The sequence below is a fragment of the Hypanus sabinus genome, chromosome 1, assembly GCF_030144855.1.
Source record: "Hypanus sabinus isolate sHypSab1 chromosome 1, sHypSab1.hap1, whole genome shotgun sequence".
In the NCBI taxonomy this organism is placed as follows: Eukaryota; Metazoa; Chordata; class Chondrichthyes; order Myliobatiformes; family Dasyatidae; genus Hypanus; species Hypanus sabinus.
Genome location: NC_082706.1, coordinates 182,114,219 through 182,134,722, shown reverse-complemented (window position 1 = coordinate 182,134,722; position 20,504 = coordinate 182,114,219). Strand labels below are relative to the sequence as shown.

At 40.8% G+C, this 20,504-nt stretch overlaps 1 protein-coding gene across 1 annotated transcript in view; it reads right to left on the bottom strand.

Moving 5' to 3' along the window:
- Positions 1-16,866, bottom strand: part of LOC132401043 (potassium voltage-gated channel subfamily B member 2-like) — a 332,656-nt gene extending 315,790 nt beyond the window's left edge. Inside the window, exons 1-2 of the mRNA XM_059982810.1 lie at positions 16,754-16,866; positions 16,055-16,628 (exon numbers count right to left, since the gene is read on the bottom strand). Of these exons, the coding sequence (XP_059838793.1) occupies positions 16,055-16,618 (564 nt within the window). The 5' untranslated portion in view covers positions 16,619-16,628; positions 16,754-16,866. The remainder of the gene's footprint in view (positions 1-16,054; positions 16,629-16,753) is intronic.
- Positions 16,867-20,504: the final 3,638 nt, after the last annotated feature.

The following is a 20,504-nucleotide window of genomic DNA, read 5'->3' as shown; positions in this document are numbered from 1 at the left end:
AATTTTCTGCTGTATTTTCACTCCAAATTCTTCGAGGAGGCAAATATGTAATAATCAAACTACATAAGTTCATAATACACTGAATACAGATCAAAAGGTTAAAAAAAAGACATGGAAAAGGAGTGACAGTCATAGCAAAACCATAAAAAAGTTGCATCTAATGGCAAAGCAGCAAAATTAGACATAAGATATAGGAACAGAATCAGGCCTGTTGGCCCATCAAGTCTGCTCTGCTATTTCATCATGCCTGATCCAATTTTCCTCTCAGCCCATATCTCCTGCCTTCTCCCCGTATCCCTTCATGCCCTGACCAATCAAGAATCTGTCAACCTCTGCCTTAAATATACATAAAGGCTTGGCCTCGACAGCTGACTGTGGCAAAGAATTCAACAGATTCACCACTCTCTGGCTAAAGCAATTACTTCTCATCTCCACTCTAATAGGACACCCCTCTATTCTGAGGCTGTGTCCTCTGGTCTTAAGATACTCCAACCATAAGAAACATCCTCTCCACATCCACTCTATCAAGTCCTTTCACCATTCGATAGGTTTCAATGAAGCCACCACTCATTCTTCCGAATTCTAGCGAATACAGACCCAGAGCCATCCAGTGCTCTTCAAATGACAAGCCATTTCAATCCTGGAATCATTTTTATGATTCTCCAGTTTCAGCACATCCTTTCTAAAATAAGGAGGCAAATACTGCACACAGTACTCTAAGTTAGACCTTACCAGTGCTTTATAAAGTCTCAACAATACATACTTGCTTTTATATTCTAGTCCTCTTGAAATGAATGCTAATATTGCATTTGCCTTCCTCATCACAGACTCAACTGCAAACTAACCTTTAGGGAATCTTACACAAGGGTTTCCAAGTCCCTTTATACCTCTGTTTTTTGTATTTTCTCTCCATTTAGAAAATAGTCAACCCTTTCATTTCATCTACCAAAGTGAATGACCATATACTTAACACTGTATTCCATCTGCAATTTCTTTGCTTATTCTCCTAAACTGTCTAAGTCCTTCTGTAACCTCCCTACTTCCTCAAAATTACCTGCTCCTCCACCCACCTTCATATCATTCTCAAACTTTGCAATAAAGCCATCAATTACATCATCTAAACCATTGACATATAATGTAAAAAAAATCGGACCCAACACAGACGCTTTTGAAAAATCACTAGTCGCTGGCAGCCTGGTCACTTTATTCCCACTCTTTGCTTCCTGCCTATCAGCCACTGCTTTATCCATGCTAGAATCTCTTGAGTAAAACCACGGGTTCATAGCTTGTTAACCAGACTCATGTGTGGCACCTTGTCAATGGTCTTCTTAAAATCCAAGTACGAACACCAACTGAATCTCCTTTGTCTATCCTGCTTGTTACTTCTTCAAAGAAATCCAACAGATTTGTCAGCAAGATATTCCCTTGAGGAATCCGTGCTGACTATGGCCTAATTTATTACGTGCCTCCAAGTACCCTGAGACCTCATCTTTAATAATTGACTCCAATATCTACCCAACCATTGAAGTCAGACTAACTGGCCTATAGTTTCCTTTCTTCTGCCTCTCTCCCTTCTTGGAGTGACATTTGTAATTTTCCAGTCTCCTGAAACCATTCGAGAATCTAGTGATTCTTGAAAGATCATTACTAATGCTTCCACGATCTCTTCAGCCACCTCTTTCAGAACTCTGGGGTGTACACCATCAGATCAAAGTGATTTATCTACCCTCAAACCTTTCAGTTTCTCAAGGATCTTCTCTCTATTTATGGAAACTTCACACATTATGACCTCTGACACCTGGAACTTCCACCAAATTGCTAGTGTTTTCCACAGTGAAGTCTGATGCAAAATATTTGTTTGTCTGCCATTTTGTTGTCCATATCCAGCATCATTTTCCAATGGTCCAATATCAACACTTACCTCCCTTTTACACTTTATACATCTGAAGAAACTTTTGGCATCATCTTTAACATTATAGGCTAGCTTACTTTTATATTCCATCTTTACATTCTTAATGGCTTTTTAGTAGCCTTCTGTTGTTTTTTTAAATGCTTCCCAATCTTCTAACTTCATACTAATTTCTACTCTATTATATGCCCTCTCTTTTGTTTTTATGTTGGCTTTGACTTCCCTTGTTAACCACGGGTTGTATCATCTTTCCATTAGAATACTTCTTTCTCTTTGCGATGTATATATTTTGTGCCTTCCGAATTGCTTCCAGAAATTCCAGCCATTGTTGCTCTGCCGTTATCTTTGCCAATGTTCTTTTCCAATCAATTCTGGCCAATTCCTCTCTCATGTCTCTGTAATTCCCTTTACTCCACTGTAATACTGGTACATCTGATTTTAGCTTCTCCTTCTCAAATTTAAAGGTGAATTTCATCATGACTATTGTAACCTTTTGGCATGCATCTTCTATCTTCCCTTGTAATTTGTAGGCCCCATCTTTACTACTCTTTGGGGGTCTGTGAACAACTCCCATTAGGGTCTTTTTACCCTTGCAGTTCTTTACCTCTATCCACAATGATCCAACACCTTCTGAGCTTATGTCACTTCTTTCTAAAGATTTGATTTCATTTTTTTACCAACAGAACAATGCCACTCCTTTGCCTTCCTGCCTAACCTTTTGATACAGTGTGTATCCCTGGATATTAAGGTCCCAGCTATAATCTTTCAGCCATGATTCAATGATGCCTGCAACATCACACCTGCCAATCTGCAACTGTGCTGCAAGTTCATCTATCTTATTCCATATACTGCACGTACTAAAATACAACACCTGTAGTCCTGTAATCACCCTTTATGATGTCAAAATTACCAGACAATAGACCGTGTCTTTTACCATTACCTATGTGTACAGGAGTGGCGGTCAAGAAGTTGGCCAGTGATTAAAATATAAAATAAAATTAGAATATTAAATACTTGTAAATAATAGAAACATTTTTCATAAACGTGGAGAAAGACTGGAGGATGGAGGATGTTAGTTTGTTGAGTATATGAAGGGCATGGAAGACGGAATATTATATGGGAAAATAAGAGGTCATCCACTTCGGCAAATAAGAAGACAATGTATTTTTCAAATTCAGGTGTCCCCCGTTTTTCGAACATTCATTTTATGACACCTCGCTGTTACAAAAGACCTACATTAGTTACCTGTTTTCACTAACAGAAAGTGTTTTCACTGTTACGAAAATAGGGAGCGCACGATAAAAGGCAGCGTGTGAAAAAAGGCAGCGCGTGCGCCGAGCAGCCAAGCTCCTCCCCAGAACTGCATTCTAGTTGGCATTGCTTAACAAGTGCCTGTGAGCATCTGTGATTTATGTCAATTTATTTTGTACATCTGTTAGCAAGATGAGTTCTAGGGTATCAGAAAAGCCTAAAAGAGCTCGTAAGGGTGTTACACTTAGCATAAAACTAGATATAATTAAGTGTTTCAATCATGGTGAACAAAGTAAAGAAATAGTGAGTTTGGCTAAGGAGGCTGGGTTTGTGGAAGTTGACAAGATGATGTTGAAGAGGTTTTGGCATCCCATGACCAAGAAATGACAGATGAAGAGCTGATGCAATTGCAAGGGGAAAGGATAATATTGAAGCCAAACGCAGTGGTGAACTGCCCGAAAGGGAAGGTGTCCAGGAACTGAACGTGAAGCAATTGCATGATATTTTCGCTGCAATTGACAACGCTGCAATGATTGCAGGAAAGTATGACTTTAATTTTTAAAGGGAATGGAGGTTTAGGGCATATTTACAGGATGTTTTGAGTGCTTACAAAGCACTGTATGATAGAAAAATGCATGAGGCTAAGCAGTCAAGCATACTGTTGTTTTTCAAGCCTTCCACATCAGCCACAGCAGATGACGAACCTTGACCTTCGACATCAAGGCAGGCAGACATAGAAGGTGACCTGCCTGCCCTGATGAAAACAGATGACACTGAGATGACACCCCTGCCTCCCACCATCCCAACCTCCGATGACTCAGCCTAATACACCATCATCAGTGTTTTCGCTGTCTTCCCGATTCCGGTAAGTGAAACTACATTGTACATACATTATTTCTACTTTATATAGGCTGTGTATTTTTATGTGTTATTTGATATGATTTGGCAGCTTCATAGCTTAAGGGTTACTGGAAAGAGTGCTTCTGCCGAGAGCGCTTACGCCGGGTGTTTCCGCCAAGAGTGCTTGCATGAGATTTTCGCTACGGTGGACAGGGCTGCAATGATTGCAGAAAAGTATTCCTACTATATACAAGCCATGTATTTATCAGATCATTCCAGCTTTTATTATATGTTACTGTTATTTTAGGTTTTGTGTGTTATTTGGCATGGTTGGTAGGTTATTTTTTGGGTCTGCAAATGCTCATGAATTTTTCCCATATAAATAAATGGTAACTGCTTCTTCATTTTACGACATTCTGACTTACGAACCATTTCAGAGGAACACTCTACCTTTGGATAGTGGTGGAAACCTGTATAGGGAGAGACCTCAATGTTCCTTGTACATAAATCATTGAACGTTAGCATGCAGATGAAGTAAGCAACTAGGAAGGCAAACAGTATATTGGCCTTTATTCCATGATGATCTGAGCATGAGGGTAAAGACATCTTGTTCTGATTAAATCTTCTGCTTCGGTTGTCCATCGGAATCCGATGACGACATCCACTTCTTTAATGGTGAGATCTTTGATGACTATACAGTCCTATCCTGAACCCACAAGTTCTATTGCAGGTGGGACATGTATACTGTATGTGGTAGTGGTGGTGGTAGTGATGGCAACCATGGCTGCATTTCTTCTGGCACTCTTCTGCTGTCTTCTGGTTGTTCTTTCCACCTCCAGAATATGAATAGCTGCCGTCAAGTGTTACGGTCAGTAGCAACACCCTTCGTGTCCTCGGGTCTGATCTTGCACTTCCTTAAAGCATTCTTCATCTGATCCTTATAGTGCTTCTTCGGCCCTCCAGCTGAGCGTCGACCATTATGAAGCTGGCCGTATAACACTCTGTGGGGTAGCCAACATGGGGGCATCCTTATCACGTGCCCCAGCCACTGCAGCTGACACTGGGTGGTCATGGCCTCAGAACTTCTGCAGCTGGTCTTTACATGTATTTCAGTGTGAAGCACCCACTCATGCCAGGTGATTCCAGGATGCACTGAAGGCAGCTTATGTGGAAGTGCTCCAAGGACTTGATGTGACGGCTGTAGGTTACCCAAGCTTCACAGCCATAAAGGAGGATGGTGACACAGACTGCTTGGTATACAGCGACCTTTGTGGAGGGTTGAAGGCTCCTGTTCTGAAAGACTTATGCCAAAGTCTTCCAAAGGTAAATAGAGTCCTTGCGTGGCAGCAACAATATTGTACCCCAGACCGGACTTCCTACTTAAGAAAGAATATGTATAATAGAGGAAGATTAAGTAGGCTGAGCCTGTAATCATTAAAATATCAACACACCTATACACATTAAAGGAATCAAGGATTATATGGTAGTGCAAGAAGGTGGCACTAACATTGAAAGTTGATGCAAATAAGGTGCTAAATAGCCTAACTTTGTTTGTACATGGGAGAGAAATTAGAGAGGTATAGACCAATTAACTAAATCAACTGTCAACATGGCACTGGAATCCATGATCAAGAATGTGGAATTTAACACTGAGAAATTCATAATGGGCTAGATCAAACTTCAACGTACATAATGGCAATTCAATGCATCACATCCTCTGCTCTGTCTCTGATATTCAATACATCTGTGTCAGAAGTAATACTATTCATACCTAAAAATTTTGATGTGAAAGCCTAATGAAGCTTAAATTCAAAGGATTCAGGATATATTTATATCAATTTATGTAGTTTACAATATACAACTCTGAGATTCATCTTCTCCATAGACAGTCACAAAAAAAAAGAACCATGGAACTCGTTTAAAGAAAAAAAATCAACATCCCATCCCACCACCATATGCAAAAAGTATGTGTAAACACCAACAAAAAATGAGCAAAAACACAGGATGTAAAACACATAGTCAAAAGGCATATTTCAGTAAGTGAATGTAAAAAAAACAAAATTAGTTTGTAATAAACAGAATTGAACAACCTCACATCAATGGACAAGATCAAAGCTCTGTTATTCTATCACACATTCTAAAATGGTGGTGGCCTTTAAATAGACAATGGGAGGAGGAAATTCCAGATTCATTTGGATCTTCAACAAATCCAGGGCCATCATGTGAGTGTGAAGCATTTACAATCATGTTCCTCCTAAATTCTCCAGCATCACAGGTGACCATCTTCAGCCCAAAACATTGGATGCAGCAAGGCTAGGTAACAGACAGCATCCCATCTATAGTAGTGAACAACTGCCCTCCAGAACTAACCACATGTCTAGCTATGTGGTTAAAAACTTGGCAACTACCTAGCTGAACAGAAAATTGTCTGGCTTTGTCTTGTTCACAAAAAGCAGGGCAAATCTAATCCAGATACTTATTGTCCAGTCTGCTCTCAACCACAGTGATGGAAGCTGTTATAGACAACGCTATTTGATAGCATTTATTCTCTCTCCTATAAACTACTCGCTAATCACCAGTTCGGATTTTGATGGGACCAATTACAGTGGCTCCAAATATGGACCACAAAACTAAATGCAGTTATGAGATGAGACAAAAATCTATAGATAAGAAGAGTAAATAACTCCATTGGTTTGGAGTCACACCTCTCCCAACTTAACTTGATTACAGTACCTTCTTTTTTTTCCAGAATGTCAGAAGTGGGGCTATTTGCTGATGATTGTGCTATTTTCAATTCCATGTTCTATTCCTCAGCAAATGAAACTGCCTGTATTCAGCAAGACCTGGACAACATTCAGGCATGGGCTGAAATTTGGCAAGTAACATTCATACCATGAAAATGTCAGTAACAATTATCACCAATATCAATCCTATCATCTTCCCTTGTTATTCAATGGTTTATCTCTAACTCAATTAAACAGAAACTCATCTGAACCAGCCATGTACAGTGCTGTGCAAAAGTCTTAGACATATGTAAAAAGATTCTGTAAAACGACGATGCTGTCAAAACAAATACAGAGTGGTTTAAGAGATTATCACACATGAAATACATTACAGTTACTTATCTAGGCTACCTTTATTGCACTGCCAAAACGTGCAAGCTCGACCATCAAGATAGATAGGAACAAGCACATGGGAACAACACAACTTACTTGGCCACATACCACACTATTGGAAATATATTCTCATTGGTGCAGATGCTGGAGCTCTTCACTCAGCAGCCTTGTAAGCATGTCTTTGCCCATTGGTTCAAGGCAACAGCTCATCATCACTTGTCAAGGGTAATTAGATCAGGGAAAGGTAATTGAAGCTGATGACCAGCTCCTGTAAATAATATTTCAAACATAATAAACTTTTGATAGTATTTAGTTGCAAAAGTCAATTAGTTTGATTGTACAAACAGTTCATTAGGTTCTGCCACCTGGTTGCCATGGATGTCTTGTGATATATCCAAGGATTGAGGGCCTTCAGTAAAATAAATTACACAGGCACCATAGGTGATAACTGCAACTGTAAGATTGCAATGGTAGACAAGTGCAGAGAAACAGGATAGACAAAGAAGAATCAATTGATGTTGTGTACTTGGATTTTCGGAAGGCCTTTGATAAGAAGCCACATATGAGGCTGCTTAATGAGCCAATGGTATTATAGAAAAGATTCTAACATGGATAAAGCAGTGGCTGATTGGCAGGAGGCAAGGAGTGCCAATAAAGGGAGCCTATTCTCGCTGGCTGCCAGTGACTAGTAGTGTTCCACAGGGGTCTGAGTTGGGACTGATTAATTTTGTTATGTGTCAATGATTTGGGTGATGGAATTGATAGCTTTGTTGGAGAGTTTGCAAATGATATGAAGAGATAGGTGGAGTGGCAGGTATTTTGAAGAAGTAGAGTGGCTCCAGAAGGACTTAGACAGATTAGGAGAATGGGCAAAGAAATGGCAGATGGAATACTGTGTTGGGAAGTGTGTGGTTGTGCACTTTGGTAGAAAAATTGAAAAGGGTGAATATTTTCTAAATGGAGACAAAATACAAAAAACTGAGGTGAAAGGGACTGGAGAGTCTTTGTGCAGGATTCCCCAAAGGTTAATTTGCAGGTTGAGTTTGTGTTGAGGAAGGCAAATGCAATGTTAGCATTCATTTTAAGAGGACTAGAATACAAAAGCAAGGATGTAATGTTCAGACTTTATAAAGCACTGGTGATATCTCACTTGGAGCATTATGAACAGTTTTTGGCCCCTTTTCTTGGAAAGGATGTGCTGAATCAGGAGAGGGTTCAAAGGAGGTTCATGAAAATGATTCCAGGATTGAATGGCTTGTCATTTGAAGAGCATTTGATGGTGCTGGGCCTGTATTTGCTGGAATTCAGAAGAATGAATGGTGACCTCATGGAAACCTATCAAATGGTGAAAGGCCTTGATAGAATGGATGTGGAGAGGATGTTTTCTATGGTTGTAGAGTCGAAGACCAGAGGACATAGCCTCAGAAAAGATGGGCATCCTTTTAAAACAGATATAGGAGGAATTTATTTCACCAGAGTGGTGAATTTGTGGAATTCTTTGCCACAGGCAGCTGTGGAGGCCAAGTCTTGATGTAGATTTAAGGCAGAGGTTGACCGATTCTTGATTGGTCAGGGCATGAGGTGATATGGGGAGATGGCAGGAGTTTGCGGCTGAAAGGAAGATTGGATCAGCCATGATGAAATGACAGAGCAGACTCGATGGGCCAGATAGGCTAATTCTGCTCCTATATCTTATGGTCTTATGGTCTAAAAAGATTGGTTTCAGCACAATGCAGTCCAATATATTTAGATAATAAACATAGAACACAGAACATAGAATAGTACAGCACATTACAGACCCTTTGGCCCACAATGTTGTGCCAACCCTCAAACCCTGCCTCCCATATAAACCCCCACCTTAAATTCCTCCATATACCTGTCTAGTAGTCTCTTAAACTTCACTAGTGTATCTGCCTCTACCACTGACTCAGGCAGTACATTCCATGCACCAACCACTCTCTGAGTGAAAAACCTTCCTCTAATAGCCCCCTTGAACTTCCCTCCCCTTACCTTAAAGCCATGTCCTCTTGTACTGAGCAGTGGTGTCCTGGGGAAGAGGCGCTGGCTATCAACTCAATCTTTTCCTCTTAATATCTTGTACACCTCTATCATGTCTCCTCTCATCCTCCTTCTCTCCAAAGAGTAAAGCCCTAGCTCTCTTAATCTCTGATCATAATCCATACTCTCTAAACCTGGCAGCATCCTGGTAAATCTCCTCTGTACCCTTTCCAATGCTTCCACATCCTTCCTATACTGAGGTGACCAGAACTGGACACAATACTCCAAGTGTGGCCTAACCAGAGTTTTATAGAGCTGCATCATTACATCGCGACTCTTAAACTCTATCCCTCGACTTATGAAAGCTAACACCCCATAAGCTTTCTTAACTACCCTATCTACCTGTGAGGCAACTTTCAGGGATCTGTGGACATGTACCCCCAGATCCCTCTGCTCCTCCACACTACCAAATATCCTGCCATTTACTTTGTACTCTGCCTTGGAGTTTGTCCTTCCAAAGCGTACCACCTCACACTTCTGCGGGTTGAACGCCATCTGCTACTTCTCAGCCCACTTCTGCATCCTACCAATGTCCCTCTGCAATCTTCGACAATCCTTTACACTAGCTACAATACCACCAACCTTTGTGTTGTCTGCAAACTTGCCAACCCACCCTTCTACCCCCACATCCAGGTTGTTAACAAAAATCACAAAAAGTAGAGGTCCCAGAACAGATCCTTGTGGGACACCACTAGTCACAACCCTCCAATCTGAATGTACTCCCTCCACCACAACCCTTTGCCTACTGCAGGCAAGTCAATTCTGAATCCAACTGGCCAAACTTCCCTGGATCCCATGCCTTCTGACTTTCTGAATAAGCCTACCATGTGGAACCGTGTCAAATGCCTTACTAAAATCCATATAGATCACATCCACTGCACTACCCTCATCTATATGCCTGATCACCTCCTCAAAGAACTCTATCAGATTTGTTAGACAATCTTCCCTTCACAAAGCCATGCTGACTGTCCCTGATCAGACCATGATTCTCTAAATGCCCACAGATCCTATCTCTAAGAATCTTTTCAAACAGCGTTCCCACCACAGATGTAAGGCTCACTGGTCTATAATTACCCAGACTATCCCAACTACCTTTTTTGAACAAGGAGACAACATTTGCCTCCCTCCAATCCTCTGGTACCATTCCGGTGGACAAGGAGGACATAAAGATCCTAGCCAGAGGCTCAGCAATCTCTTCCATCACCTCGATATATGTCAATATATTTTATGAAAAGGAATTCACATGTGATAAATATAACAGTGTAATAGGACCTTAGCTTGTATGGTTGATAAGCAATCTATTGATTTTAAATATTTGGATTTTCAGAAGTTATTTTATAATATTCTACACAAAAAGTTCTTGCACAAGTAAATTCTCAGAGGGTAGAGAATAATGTATTACCACAAATACACAAGTTAATGAACAAAATAAAACATGAAGATAAATAACAGCCCTCAATGTTTCAGACCTTAAAAAATTATTTAGATTTGCTCATGATACAGAGCTAGTTAGGAGAGATGAAAGCTGTCACAAAAGGATATACAGTGGGTAAAAAAAAGTACACAATTTGTTGAGAAAAAGAAATGATTGAACTCATTCCCTCAGATTATGAGAAGCTAGAAATGTTGGATTCACTGTTTCATGAAGCGCAGAAAGTGAACATGCAGGTACACAATATAATTTGAAAGCCATATTTGACTTCACTGCAAGAGGCGTGAAATTCAATCTTACTTTGCTTTCATTAGATCAAACATGGATTAGAATCAGAATGAGAATAAGAATCAGGTTTAATATCACTGACATATGTCATGTAATTTGATCTGTGGCTGCAGTACAGTGCAATACATAAAAAACTACTAATTACGTATATACATTGTGTGTGTATACACACACACACACACACAAACATGCATGCATGCATACATATATAGCTGGGACTTTTGCATAGAACTGTTGTAATTTTATGTATTGCATTGCACTGCTGCTGCAAAAAAAAACAAATTTAATGACATATGTGTGTGATGATAAACCTGATTCTAATATGGGTCTCTGCTGTGGAGGGAGAATGGAAAGTGGGCAGGGAAAGGGGAATCGTGATTGGAAAAAGGAGAAGTCAGAGGGGAGGGATTGGGAAACACCAGGGAGATATTCTGTAATGATCAATAAACCAATTGTTTGGAATTAAGTGACCCTATCTGGTGTCTCAGGGCTGGGAGTGTCTACACCAATGTCAGCCCCTCACTCCTGCTCTGCCATCTGTCCCACACCACTCCCTCGATGCTCTACCTTCGTCAATCCAAACATTCTTCGCTCCCGTCAGATTTACGAACTTGCTCTCCATTCCATGTGCAAAAGTCTTAGGCCCTCTATCTATCTACAAATTAAATTAAATAATTAGCAGAAAAAGAGAGCAAAAAGAACGAGATAATCTTCATGTTCATTGTCCATTCAGAAAATGTTCAGTTGTGAGCTTTTAGGCTCCTGTACCTCCTCTCTGATGGTGGTAATAAAAAAAGACCATGTCCTGGGTAACGGGGGTCCTTCATGACTGATGCTACCTTTCAGAGGCATCACCTTTTAAAGATGTTCTTGATGCTCAGGTTAGTGCCCTTCATGGAGTTGGCTAAGTTTGTAACCTTCAGCAGTTTTTTTCAATCTTGTACAGTGTTCCTTCATACCAGACAGTAATGTAACCAGTTAGAATGCTCTCCACGGCACATCTGTACAAATTTATTAGAGTCTTTGGTGACACACCAAATCTCCTCAAACTCCTAATGAAGTATAACCACTGATGTGCCATCTTACAATTGCATCAATATGTTAGGCTTAGGATAGATCTTCAAAGATGTTGATTGACACCCAGGAACCTGAAACAGCTCGTCCTTTCCACTGCTGATCCCTTAATGAGAACTGGTGTGCTCCTTTGACTTCCCCTTCCTAAAGTCCACAACAAATTTCTTGGTCTTATTAACACTGAGTGCAAGGTTGTTGTTGGGACACGCTCACCAGCCGATCTCTCTCTCTCTCCCGTACACCTCCTTGTCACCAGCTGAGATTCTGCCAATAACAGTTGTGTCATCAGTAAATTTATAGACAGCGTTTCAGCTGTGCCTAACCACACAGCCATGGATGTAGAGCAATGGCCTAAGCACACAGCCTTGAGGTGCTCCAGTTTTGAACGTCAGCAAGGAGATGTTATTTTTGATCCACACTGACTGTGATCTCCTGATGAGGAAATCAACAGAGCTACAGAGGCTCAGGCTTTGGTGCTTTTTGATTAGTACTGCTGGGATGATAGTGATGAATGCTGTGCTGTAAACAATAAACAGCAGCCTGACTTAGGTATTGCTGTCCAGGTAGTCAAAGGCTTCATGGGGAGCCAGTGAGATTTCATCCGCTGTAGACCTGTTGTATCACATTAATTGGCAAATTTTGGTCTCCATACCCAAAAGAGGGTATACATGTCTTGCAAATGGTGTAGATTAATTCCTGAGGTGAAGGAATTGTAGAAGAGATTGAGTAACACTAGCCTATATTCACCAGAGTTTAGAAAGTAATTTCATTACAACGCATACTATTCTAAGGGAATTGTTAAGATAAATGCTCAAAAATTGTTTCTTCAAGCTGAAGAATCTAGCATCATGGATTTTTCTCAGGAAAAGGGTTCAACCATTTATGACACAGATGGACAGAAATTTCTTCGGCTGCAGGTTTCAGTGAGTAAAAATTTAAAGGTTGACATCATTCTTTTTCTACATTGAAGGGAATCAAATGACAAGGAAATAGGGGGAAAAGCAGGCAAAATTCAAAATCAGGCACAATTTTACTGAATGGCAGAGCAAGCTCGATAAACAGTTAGCCTTACTAGTTTTCATATTTTTTGTCCTGTCAAAGTATTTAAGTAATTTGAAGATGGAGCTGACCTGATAAGTTTGTAGATGCAGCAACAAATCAGGGAAGGGCATTTGTAGAACAAACAACGGTGTCTAGGTTGGAGAGGAAGGAGGACAGCTGAATGACAAATACTAATACCACATATAATGCCATGATATTAGAGAAATAAACTAAATAGCATAAGAATAATAAAATTATCACAGGGGACTTGGAGATATTATTAGATATTTCAAAAATCAACTGTGTGGTGATTAGATAAAGCTACTTTAATTCTGGAATGCACTGAGTACTTTGTTCAACATCGAGGACCTGAAATATTACAAAGCAGTGCCACAAAAAGACAGCAAAATGAAAAGATGAATACCCGTTTAATTGAGGAATGGAATATTATTTAATATGGGGAAGCTGAGGCTCATAAGATATTATTAATATGTTTAAGATTATTTTAGATAATGCTACTACTGCACAGCTGCCTAACTGCTCCTGTCTGGGTTTGATCATGATCATGTACTATATTTGAGGTGTTTGTATGTTCTCCCTGTGGCTATGTGGTTTCCTCTGGAAGCTAATGCATGAAAAAGAAAAGAAAAACGATGATCTGAAATGGTGGAAAAAATTAGTAAATACAGTAACATAGAGATTTTGACATGATGGTTCATAAAACACAAAGTAAACATGCAGGTACAACAGGCATTAATTGAAAATTAAATTAAAAATTGAATATGGCTCTTTTTTCAAGACAATTGGACCACAGTAGAAAGTGTGCAGAATATTGGTAAGACCATACTTGAATAATATATACTTTTGATCTTCGTATTTGAGAAAGACAGCATTTGTTCTGGTGTCAGTGTGGCATATATTTACAACTGGCTTATATTTGTTGGAGGTTAGAGAAATGAGAATTATTCTGGCATACAAAATTTTAGGAGAGACTGTTGTTTCTTCTGCCTGCAGAACAAGAGGATAAAATATCAGGATAAAAGGCTTTATCATTTAGAACTGAGAAAAGAAGAAATTACTATATGCAGAAAAAATATATGGAATTCTCTGCCTTAACAGGCAATGCAAACTAATTGAGCCTATTTCAAAAGTTAGTATGAGTTTTGACACTAATGGAAATCAGAGGATATGAGGAATAATTGGAAAAATTATTGGAGGCACATGATCAACGTTAATGCGTCCAAATTATGGAGCTCATAGATTATATGACATATTCCTCTTATTATTTCTTATGTTCCACACTATCTTATTGATCAACATTATTGCGATCTGCATGAATGAGCAATTGACAACATAACCTGGGTAGAAAATGTGCAATACAATCAGGGGCTCCCCACCTGGGGTCCAAGGATCACTTGGTTAGTGGTATGAGTCCATGACATAAACAAGGGAAACCCCTTTCAAAAACAATTGGTTAGAAATATTAGCTGCAAAATAACCGTAGTTGTAGACTGCCAACCTGTATTTTTGAATCATTGAGTGGGACTTTCCACTTGAGCCAGAACTATATGGATTATAAATCCAATGGGGGTAGCAATACATGTTTTCAGGCAGTAAGGTGGGCCTTCTTGGTACCTTACAAAATTAGCCAGTTTTTGCATGTGTGTTTTGTCAAAGCAGAATTCACCATCTGTGCTGCCAAAACATGAAAAAAAAAACTGCCGGCAAATTGCTCTTAGCCACCTTCTGTTGGCCATGACATATTATCAAGCAAGTAACATGATATGAGAATTATCAAATGTAAATCACATCTTGAACCCACTGCTGGCAGACACTAGTGTAATGTACAGTATTGTAGAGAAGGAAGAATGCAATATCAACGACAGAACGGGGGTAAGGATAACTTAACAGTGCAAATGTGAGAAACCACTGGCAAACTTTATATAGAGAAATTAAGGCAAAGTTATATCATCATTATATAAAATGTTATCAGTGGTTTCCCCTGTGATTTCATCCCTCGCTACTTTCAAACCACCCACCCTTCACTCCATTGCCAGCTTTTAAATCAAGCGAAGAAAGTACACCTAACCACAGCAGCAAATTAGTCAGTGCTCTTTATTTCCAGAATTAAACAACTCAAGTTAGTTGAATGGCTAACTTTCATTAGCCATCCAATTCTTTCTTTGTTCAATAAGGAAAGGTGTATCTGCCCATTTTAGCGAGCATATAATGAATGTTGAATTGTACCAAGATCGCCAAACAACTGATTATTCAGACGCTGTGTACATACAGTGTGTTAATACGAATGATCAGCTAAGAAAATTGTTGTTTGCTTTTACACAGGGAATAGACCACGGTATAAGAAACAAAATAAACAGACATATGGAATTACAGAATGAAAACAGATAATAAAACGGCTTTCTGAGGACGAGGGGCAATTCATAATTCTCCCGATTTCGTCCTTAAGCAAGGATGACAAACTCCACGGTAAAACAAACGTTTAATCTTCTCGTCTTCATTCTATCAATCCGGTTCGTAATTACATCAGGTTCTGAAATTAGCACTGCAACGTACTTACAAGTGTACTGAAGTTCTAGCGCAATGTTAATGAAAGATACAGACGGATGAGTTGAATTGTAAACCACACAATTATATAAACATATCATGTTTCGTGCAGTAATCAAAATAATCACACGAATCATTTCGGCATACTTTAACTTTTCTCACCTTCCACTAAAAAACTGCGTAGTTTCCATTTAAAATATTAAATATTGCAACAGCTCAAGTAGTATTTACAAGCCTTCAAATCACCATGACAACAGACTTCCCCGCTGTTCCTACCGTTCGCTTGTACCATCACTTTTGCTGGTACGAAATGGAAAACGGCTGAGAAGTTTATAACCTTTAAAATGAGCAAAGAAAAAATACTTCTCGATTAAAAAGAGTGAAGTAAACTGTGCTTTAGTTCATTCTAGACTTATCTGTAATCTGCCTGCAAACCTGCTGGTGACCGCGTCTTCCTGGGGAATCCCATCAGCATCTTACCTTCGCGGCCACAGAGGAACCGGGCTTTTCCAGCAGATCCCACAACTTCTTCCTTTTGTTGGGACAGCACGAGTTGTCAAACTCCTCGCCTTCCCGTTCCCTCATGGTTTCAGCCTCCCGCCTCAGCTCCTCGTTCATCTGCTCCTTTTTCTGGTGGTACCTGGCTTGGCAGCAGGACTCCAAGTAGATCTCGTCAATACCCCAGTAGTCGAGTTCCTGGCCGAAGGACAGGGCGCACATCTCTTCCATCATGTGCAGTTTCCCAGTTCGGTAGAAATTCAAAATCGACGTGAAAGCCCCAGGGTGACGATCAAAAAAGTACTCGTTTTCATCGAGGTTATAATCATCGCAGGTCTCCAACAGGGATTCGTGGGTGTTGCAATCCCTCAGTTTCCCCAGACGAGTCCGGGGTAACCTTTCCAATGTCCTCCATAAGACTTCGTGGTTAAGTCCACCAACGTTGATTTTAACCCTTCTGGAACAAGTCTTTCTCCTGATTATCTCCATGGGCTCCGGGGGAAGGGAAGATGTGGATCGGGATGCCGTTGGGATCTTTTCTGCCATGGCAACTCGACTATTAGCAAAAAAAAAGAGAGCGATTTAAAAAATAACAAATACTAAATCAGTCAATTAAAGGAGTTTCCAGCTAGAATAAATCCAAAACAATAAATAAATACACAGAACAAAATAAACCCGTACAGGTCTTCTCACACAGGTCCTTCCATTATCGAACCTCCACAGAAAACAACATGCGAGTAGCGGGTGTGCATTAATCTCCGACGCTGGCCAGTCACTTTCATTCAGCATTATCCGTTCGGCTGGCAGAACAACGTCAGGGCGGCGCCGCCTCTTGACAGACGGGCTGGCGGGCTGGCGCCCCGCCGTGGCTCTCGGTCTCCGCACGAGCCGGGTGTCGGTAAACCGCCGCTCGCTCGCTCGCTCGCTCTGCTGCCCCGGGGGACGCACATGCGCCGCCTTTCCTCCTGCTCCCGCGGCCGGCCGGCACGCTGGCTGGCTCCCGGTCCCGTGCGGCGGCGAAGCGAGACCATGTGGCTCGCGTGGCACAGGACCGAGAGCGTCGAGGCAGCGAGCGCTCTCAGCGGGCGTCGGCGGTGGCGGACGCGCTGGTTCTGAGCTGACCCTGCACGATCGGCCGCGTCGCACGGTCGCCGAGCAGGGTGGATAAATTATAAACTATTTAAATTAGCATGGTGTTTATGTTATAATGTCTTTTATCATATACTGGTATACCCCAGCTGTGGTTTGCATCATACGACATTTGCAGAGTAATCAGGCCGGGTCATTCTGCCTCATTCTTACAGGTTGTTGGTTTGTTGTTTTAAGTTTGCTTTTACCTTTTCTGTCCCAGATCTTCCCTTTTATTATCTTTGCACGTTTTTTTCTTCAATTTAGATGAACCTTTGTTAAATTTTATTCTCTTTCAATTGATGTGGTTTTGCTCAGTTTTGCCTGCATTTGAAAAGTGTTACACCTGTACTGCATTCATGGGTGGCTTAAGAGATGAAGAACATCTCACTAAAGTATGAGATGGTGACTATTTCTGGATCATTTTATGACATACTAATTTGATTCGGCACTTCCTAGTGTGACTCAGACTTAAACATCCTATGCAGTTTCTTTCAGAGTTATCTATAAAGTGATTTCAGTATCTTCACCATGCCATTTAGAAAATTACAGAGATAATTAGACTGCTCTTGTGGGAGTATCTTCCTGACAACTTTTCTTAGAGGAAAGATACTAGCATGGAGAGACCATCGGTTGATTTACAGGAGAAAAAGAGTGAGAATAGGGGGAGCCTTTCTGGTGGCTGCTGGGAACCTAGTGGTGTTCCACAGGGTCTGTGTTGGGACCACTTCTTGTTAAATTATTTGCCAGTGATTTGGATGATGGAATTTATAGCTTTGTGACCAAGTTTGCAAACAATATGAAGATAGGTAGAGGGGCAGAGAAGCTGTAAAAGGACTTAAACAGATTAGGAGAATGAACAAAGAAGTGGCGGGTGGAATAGTGTTGGAAGATGTACAGTCATGCAAATTGGTAGAAGAATTTAAAACATAGATTATTTTTGAATTCAGGGGTTCATAACTTTTATTATTGCCATGGACCCCCTACCATTAACCGAGGGGTCTGTGAACCTAGGTTGGGAACCCCTGTTGTAAATGGAGAGAAGATTAAAAAGTCTGAGGTGTGAAGGGGCTCCTTGTGCAAGTTTCCCCTGAAGGTTACTTTGCAGGTTGATGGTCAGGAAGGTAAATGCAATGTTATCATTCATTTTGGGAGGGCTAGAATATAAAGGCAAGGATGTTGAGGCTTTATAAGGCATTGCTGAGGTCTCACTTGGAGTATTGTGAGCAGTTTTGGGCCCCTTATCTAAGAAAGGATGTGCTGACATTGGAGAGGGTTCACAAAAATGATTCCAGGATTAAAAGGCGTGTCCTATGAGGAGAGTTTGATGGCTCCAGGCTTCAACTCACTGGAATTCAGAAGAACGAACAGTAACCTCATTGAAACCTATTGAATGTTGAAATACCACGATAGAGTAGTTTTCTGTAGTGGGGGAGTCCAGGACCAGAGGACACAACCTCAGAATAGAGGGACGTCCGTTTTGAATAACGAATTTCCCTGCCAGAGAGTGGTGAATCAGTGGAATGGATTGCCACGGCGGCTGTGGAGGCCAAGTCATTGGGTATATTTAAGGCAGAGGTTGATAGTTTCTTGATTAATCAGGACATGAAGGGTTACTGGGAGAAGGCAGGAGACTGGGGCTGAGAAGGAAATGCATCAGCCATGATGAAGTTGTGAAACAGATTCTTAGAAACATAGAAAACCTACAGCACAATACAGACCCTTCACCCCAGAAAGTTGTGCTGAACATGTCCCTCAGAAATTACTAGGCTTACCTATAGCTGTCTATTTTTCTAAGTTCCATGTACCTGTCCAAAAGTCTCTTAAAAGACCCTATCGTATCCACCTCCATCACCGTTGCCGGCAGCCCATTCCATTCACTCACCACTCCCTGAGTAAAAAACCTTACCCCTGACATTTTCTCTGTACCTACTCCTCAGCACCTTAAACCTGTGTCCTCTTGTGGCAACCATTTCAGCCCTGGGAAAAAAGCCTCTGACTATCCACATGATCAATGCCTCTCTTCATCTTATACACCTCTATCAGGTCACCTCTCATATTCCATCGCTCCAAGGAGTTCACTCAACCTATTCTGATAAGGCATGCTCCCCAATCCAGGCAACATGCTTGTAAATCTCCTCAGCACCCTTTCTATGGCTTCCACATCCTTCCTGTATTGAGGCAACCAAGTTAGGTCTGACCAACTGCAACATTACCTCCCGGCTCCTAAATTCAATTCCACGATTGATGAAGGCCAATACACCATACGCCTTCTTAACCACAGAGTCAACCTGCACAGCTGCTTTGAGCGTCTTATGGACTACAACCCCAAGATCCCTCTGATCCTCCACACTGCCAAGTGTCTTACCATTAATACCATATTCTGCCATCATATTTGACCTATTCAATGGGCCAATTGGCCTAATGGTGCTCCTGCATCTTATGGTCTAACAACAATGTTTTAATTGGACTGTGGGATCTCACTAAGCCTTACCCTGTGGTACCCACATCTAACCTGCTTTTCTGATGTACCAAATTCATGATCACCCTAGTTAACACCCTTAAGTACTGGGCTTCTAAATATCCATGCATAATTTTTGTTGAACAACAATCTTTTCACCTTTCTGCCCATCCAGACTTGCAACCTCGGGTGTCTCTCCTTGGTCTTCAGTTTGAGATACAGTTTATTTATGAGCTCTGGAAAACAAAAAGAAAAAATCTGTATGGATTCAACTAGCATTGCACAAGGTCTTAACAGAGTTTTTAGCAGTAACTTCAAGAGAAACCAAGCGGCAGTAATGCAATAAAATGATAAGCTATATTTTGTGCCAATTTGTCTGATTGGTAGTATTCCCTAAATTTTATGCTACAGGCTGCAAGAGTTTTTATCTTCCACTGTGTCATCTACTCTTGTATCAAATATTAACCGAGGCTATAAACATCATAGCCCATTAACAGTAGAAAGCAAGCTGAGGGAGCACAAGGAGTTGTACACATGGCAACCTGTTTTAAGGTTCAAAATGACATAATCTCCATTCGTCTCAGTGACTGCGTTTCTCATCAGCAACCTGGAATTATTGCAAATAGAAAAATTCTACTCTTTCAGAGTTGCTTTCTCTTTTAACCATAGGAAATAGATTTTCCAGGTGTATGCTGGTTTCTGACTGGCAGTTAAGACCGTTTTATTATCTGCTGTTTGTCTTTTACTATCAGGTAGCTGGCTGACTAGTATCTGACAAAGCTATAGAATTCAGAATTAGCTCATGACCCTGTCAGCAAACTAAAGGCAGAAGAGCTGGCCCAT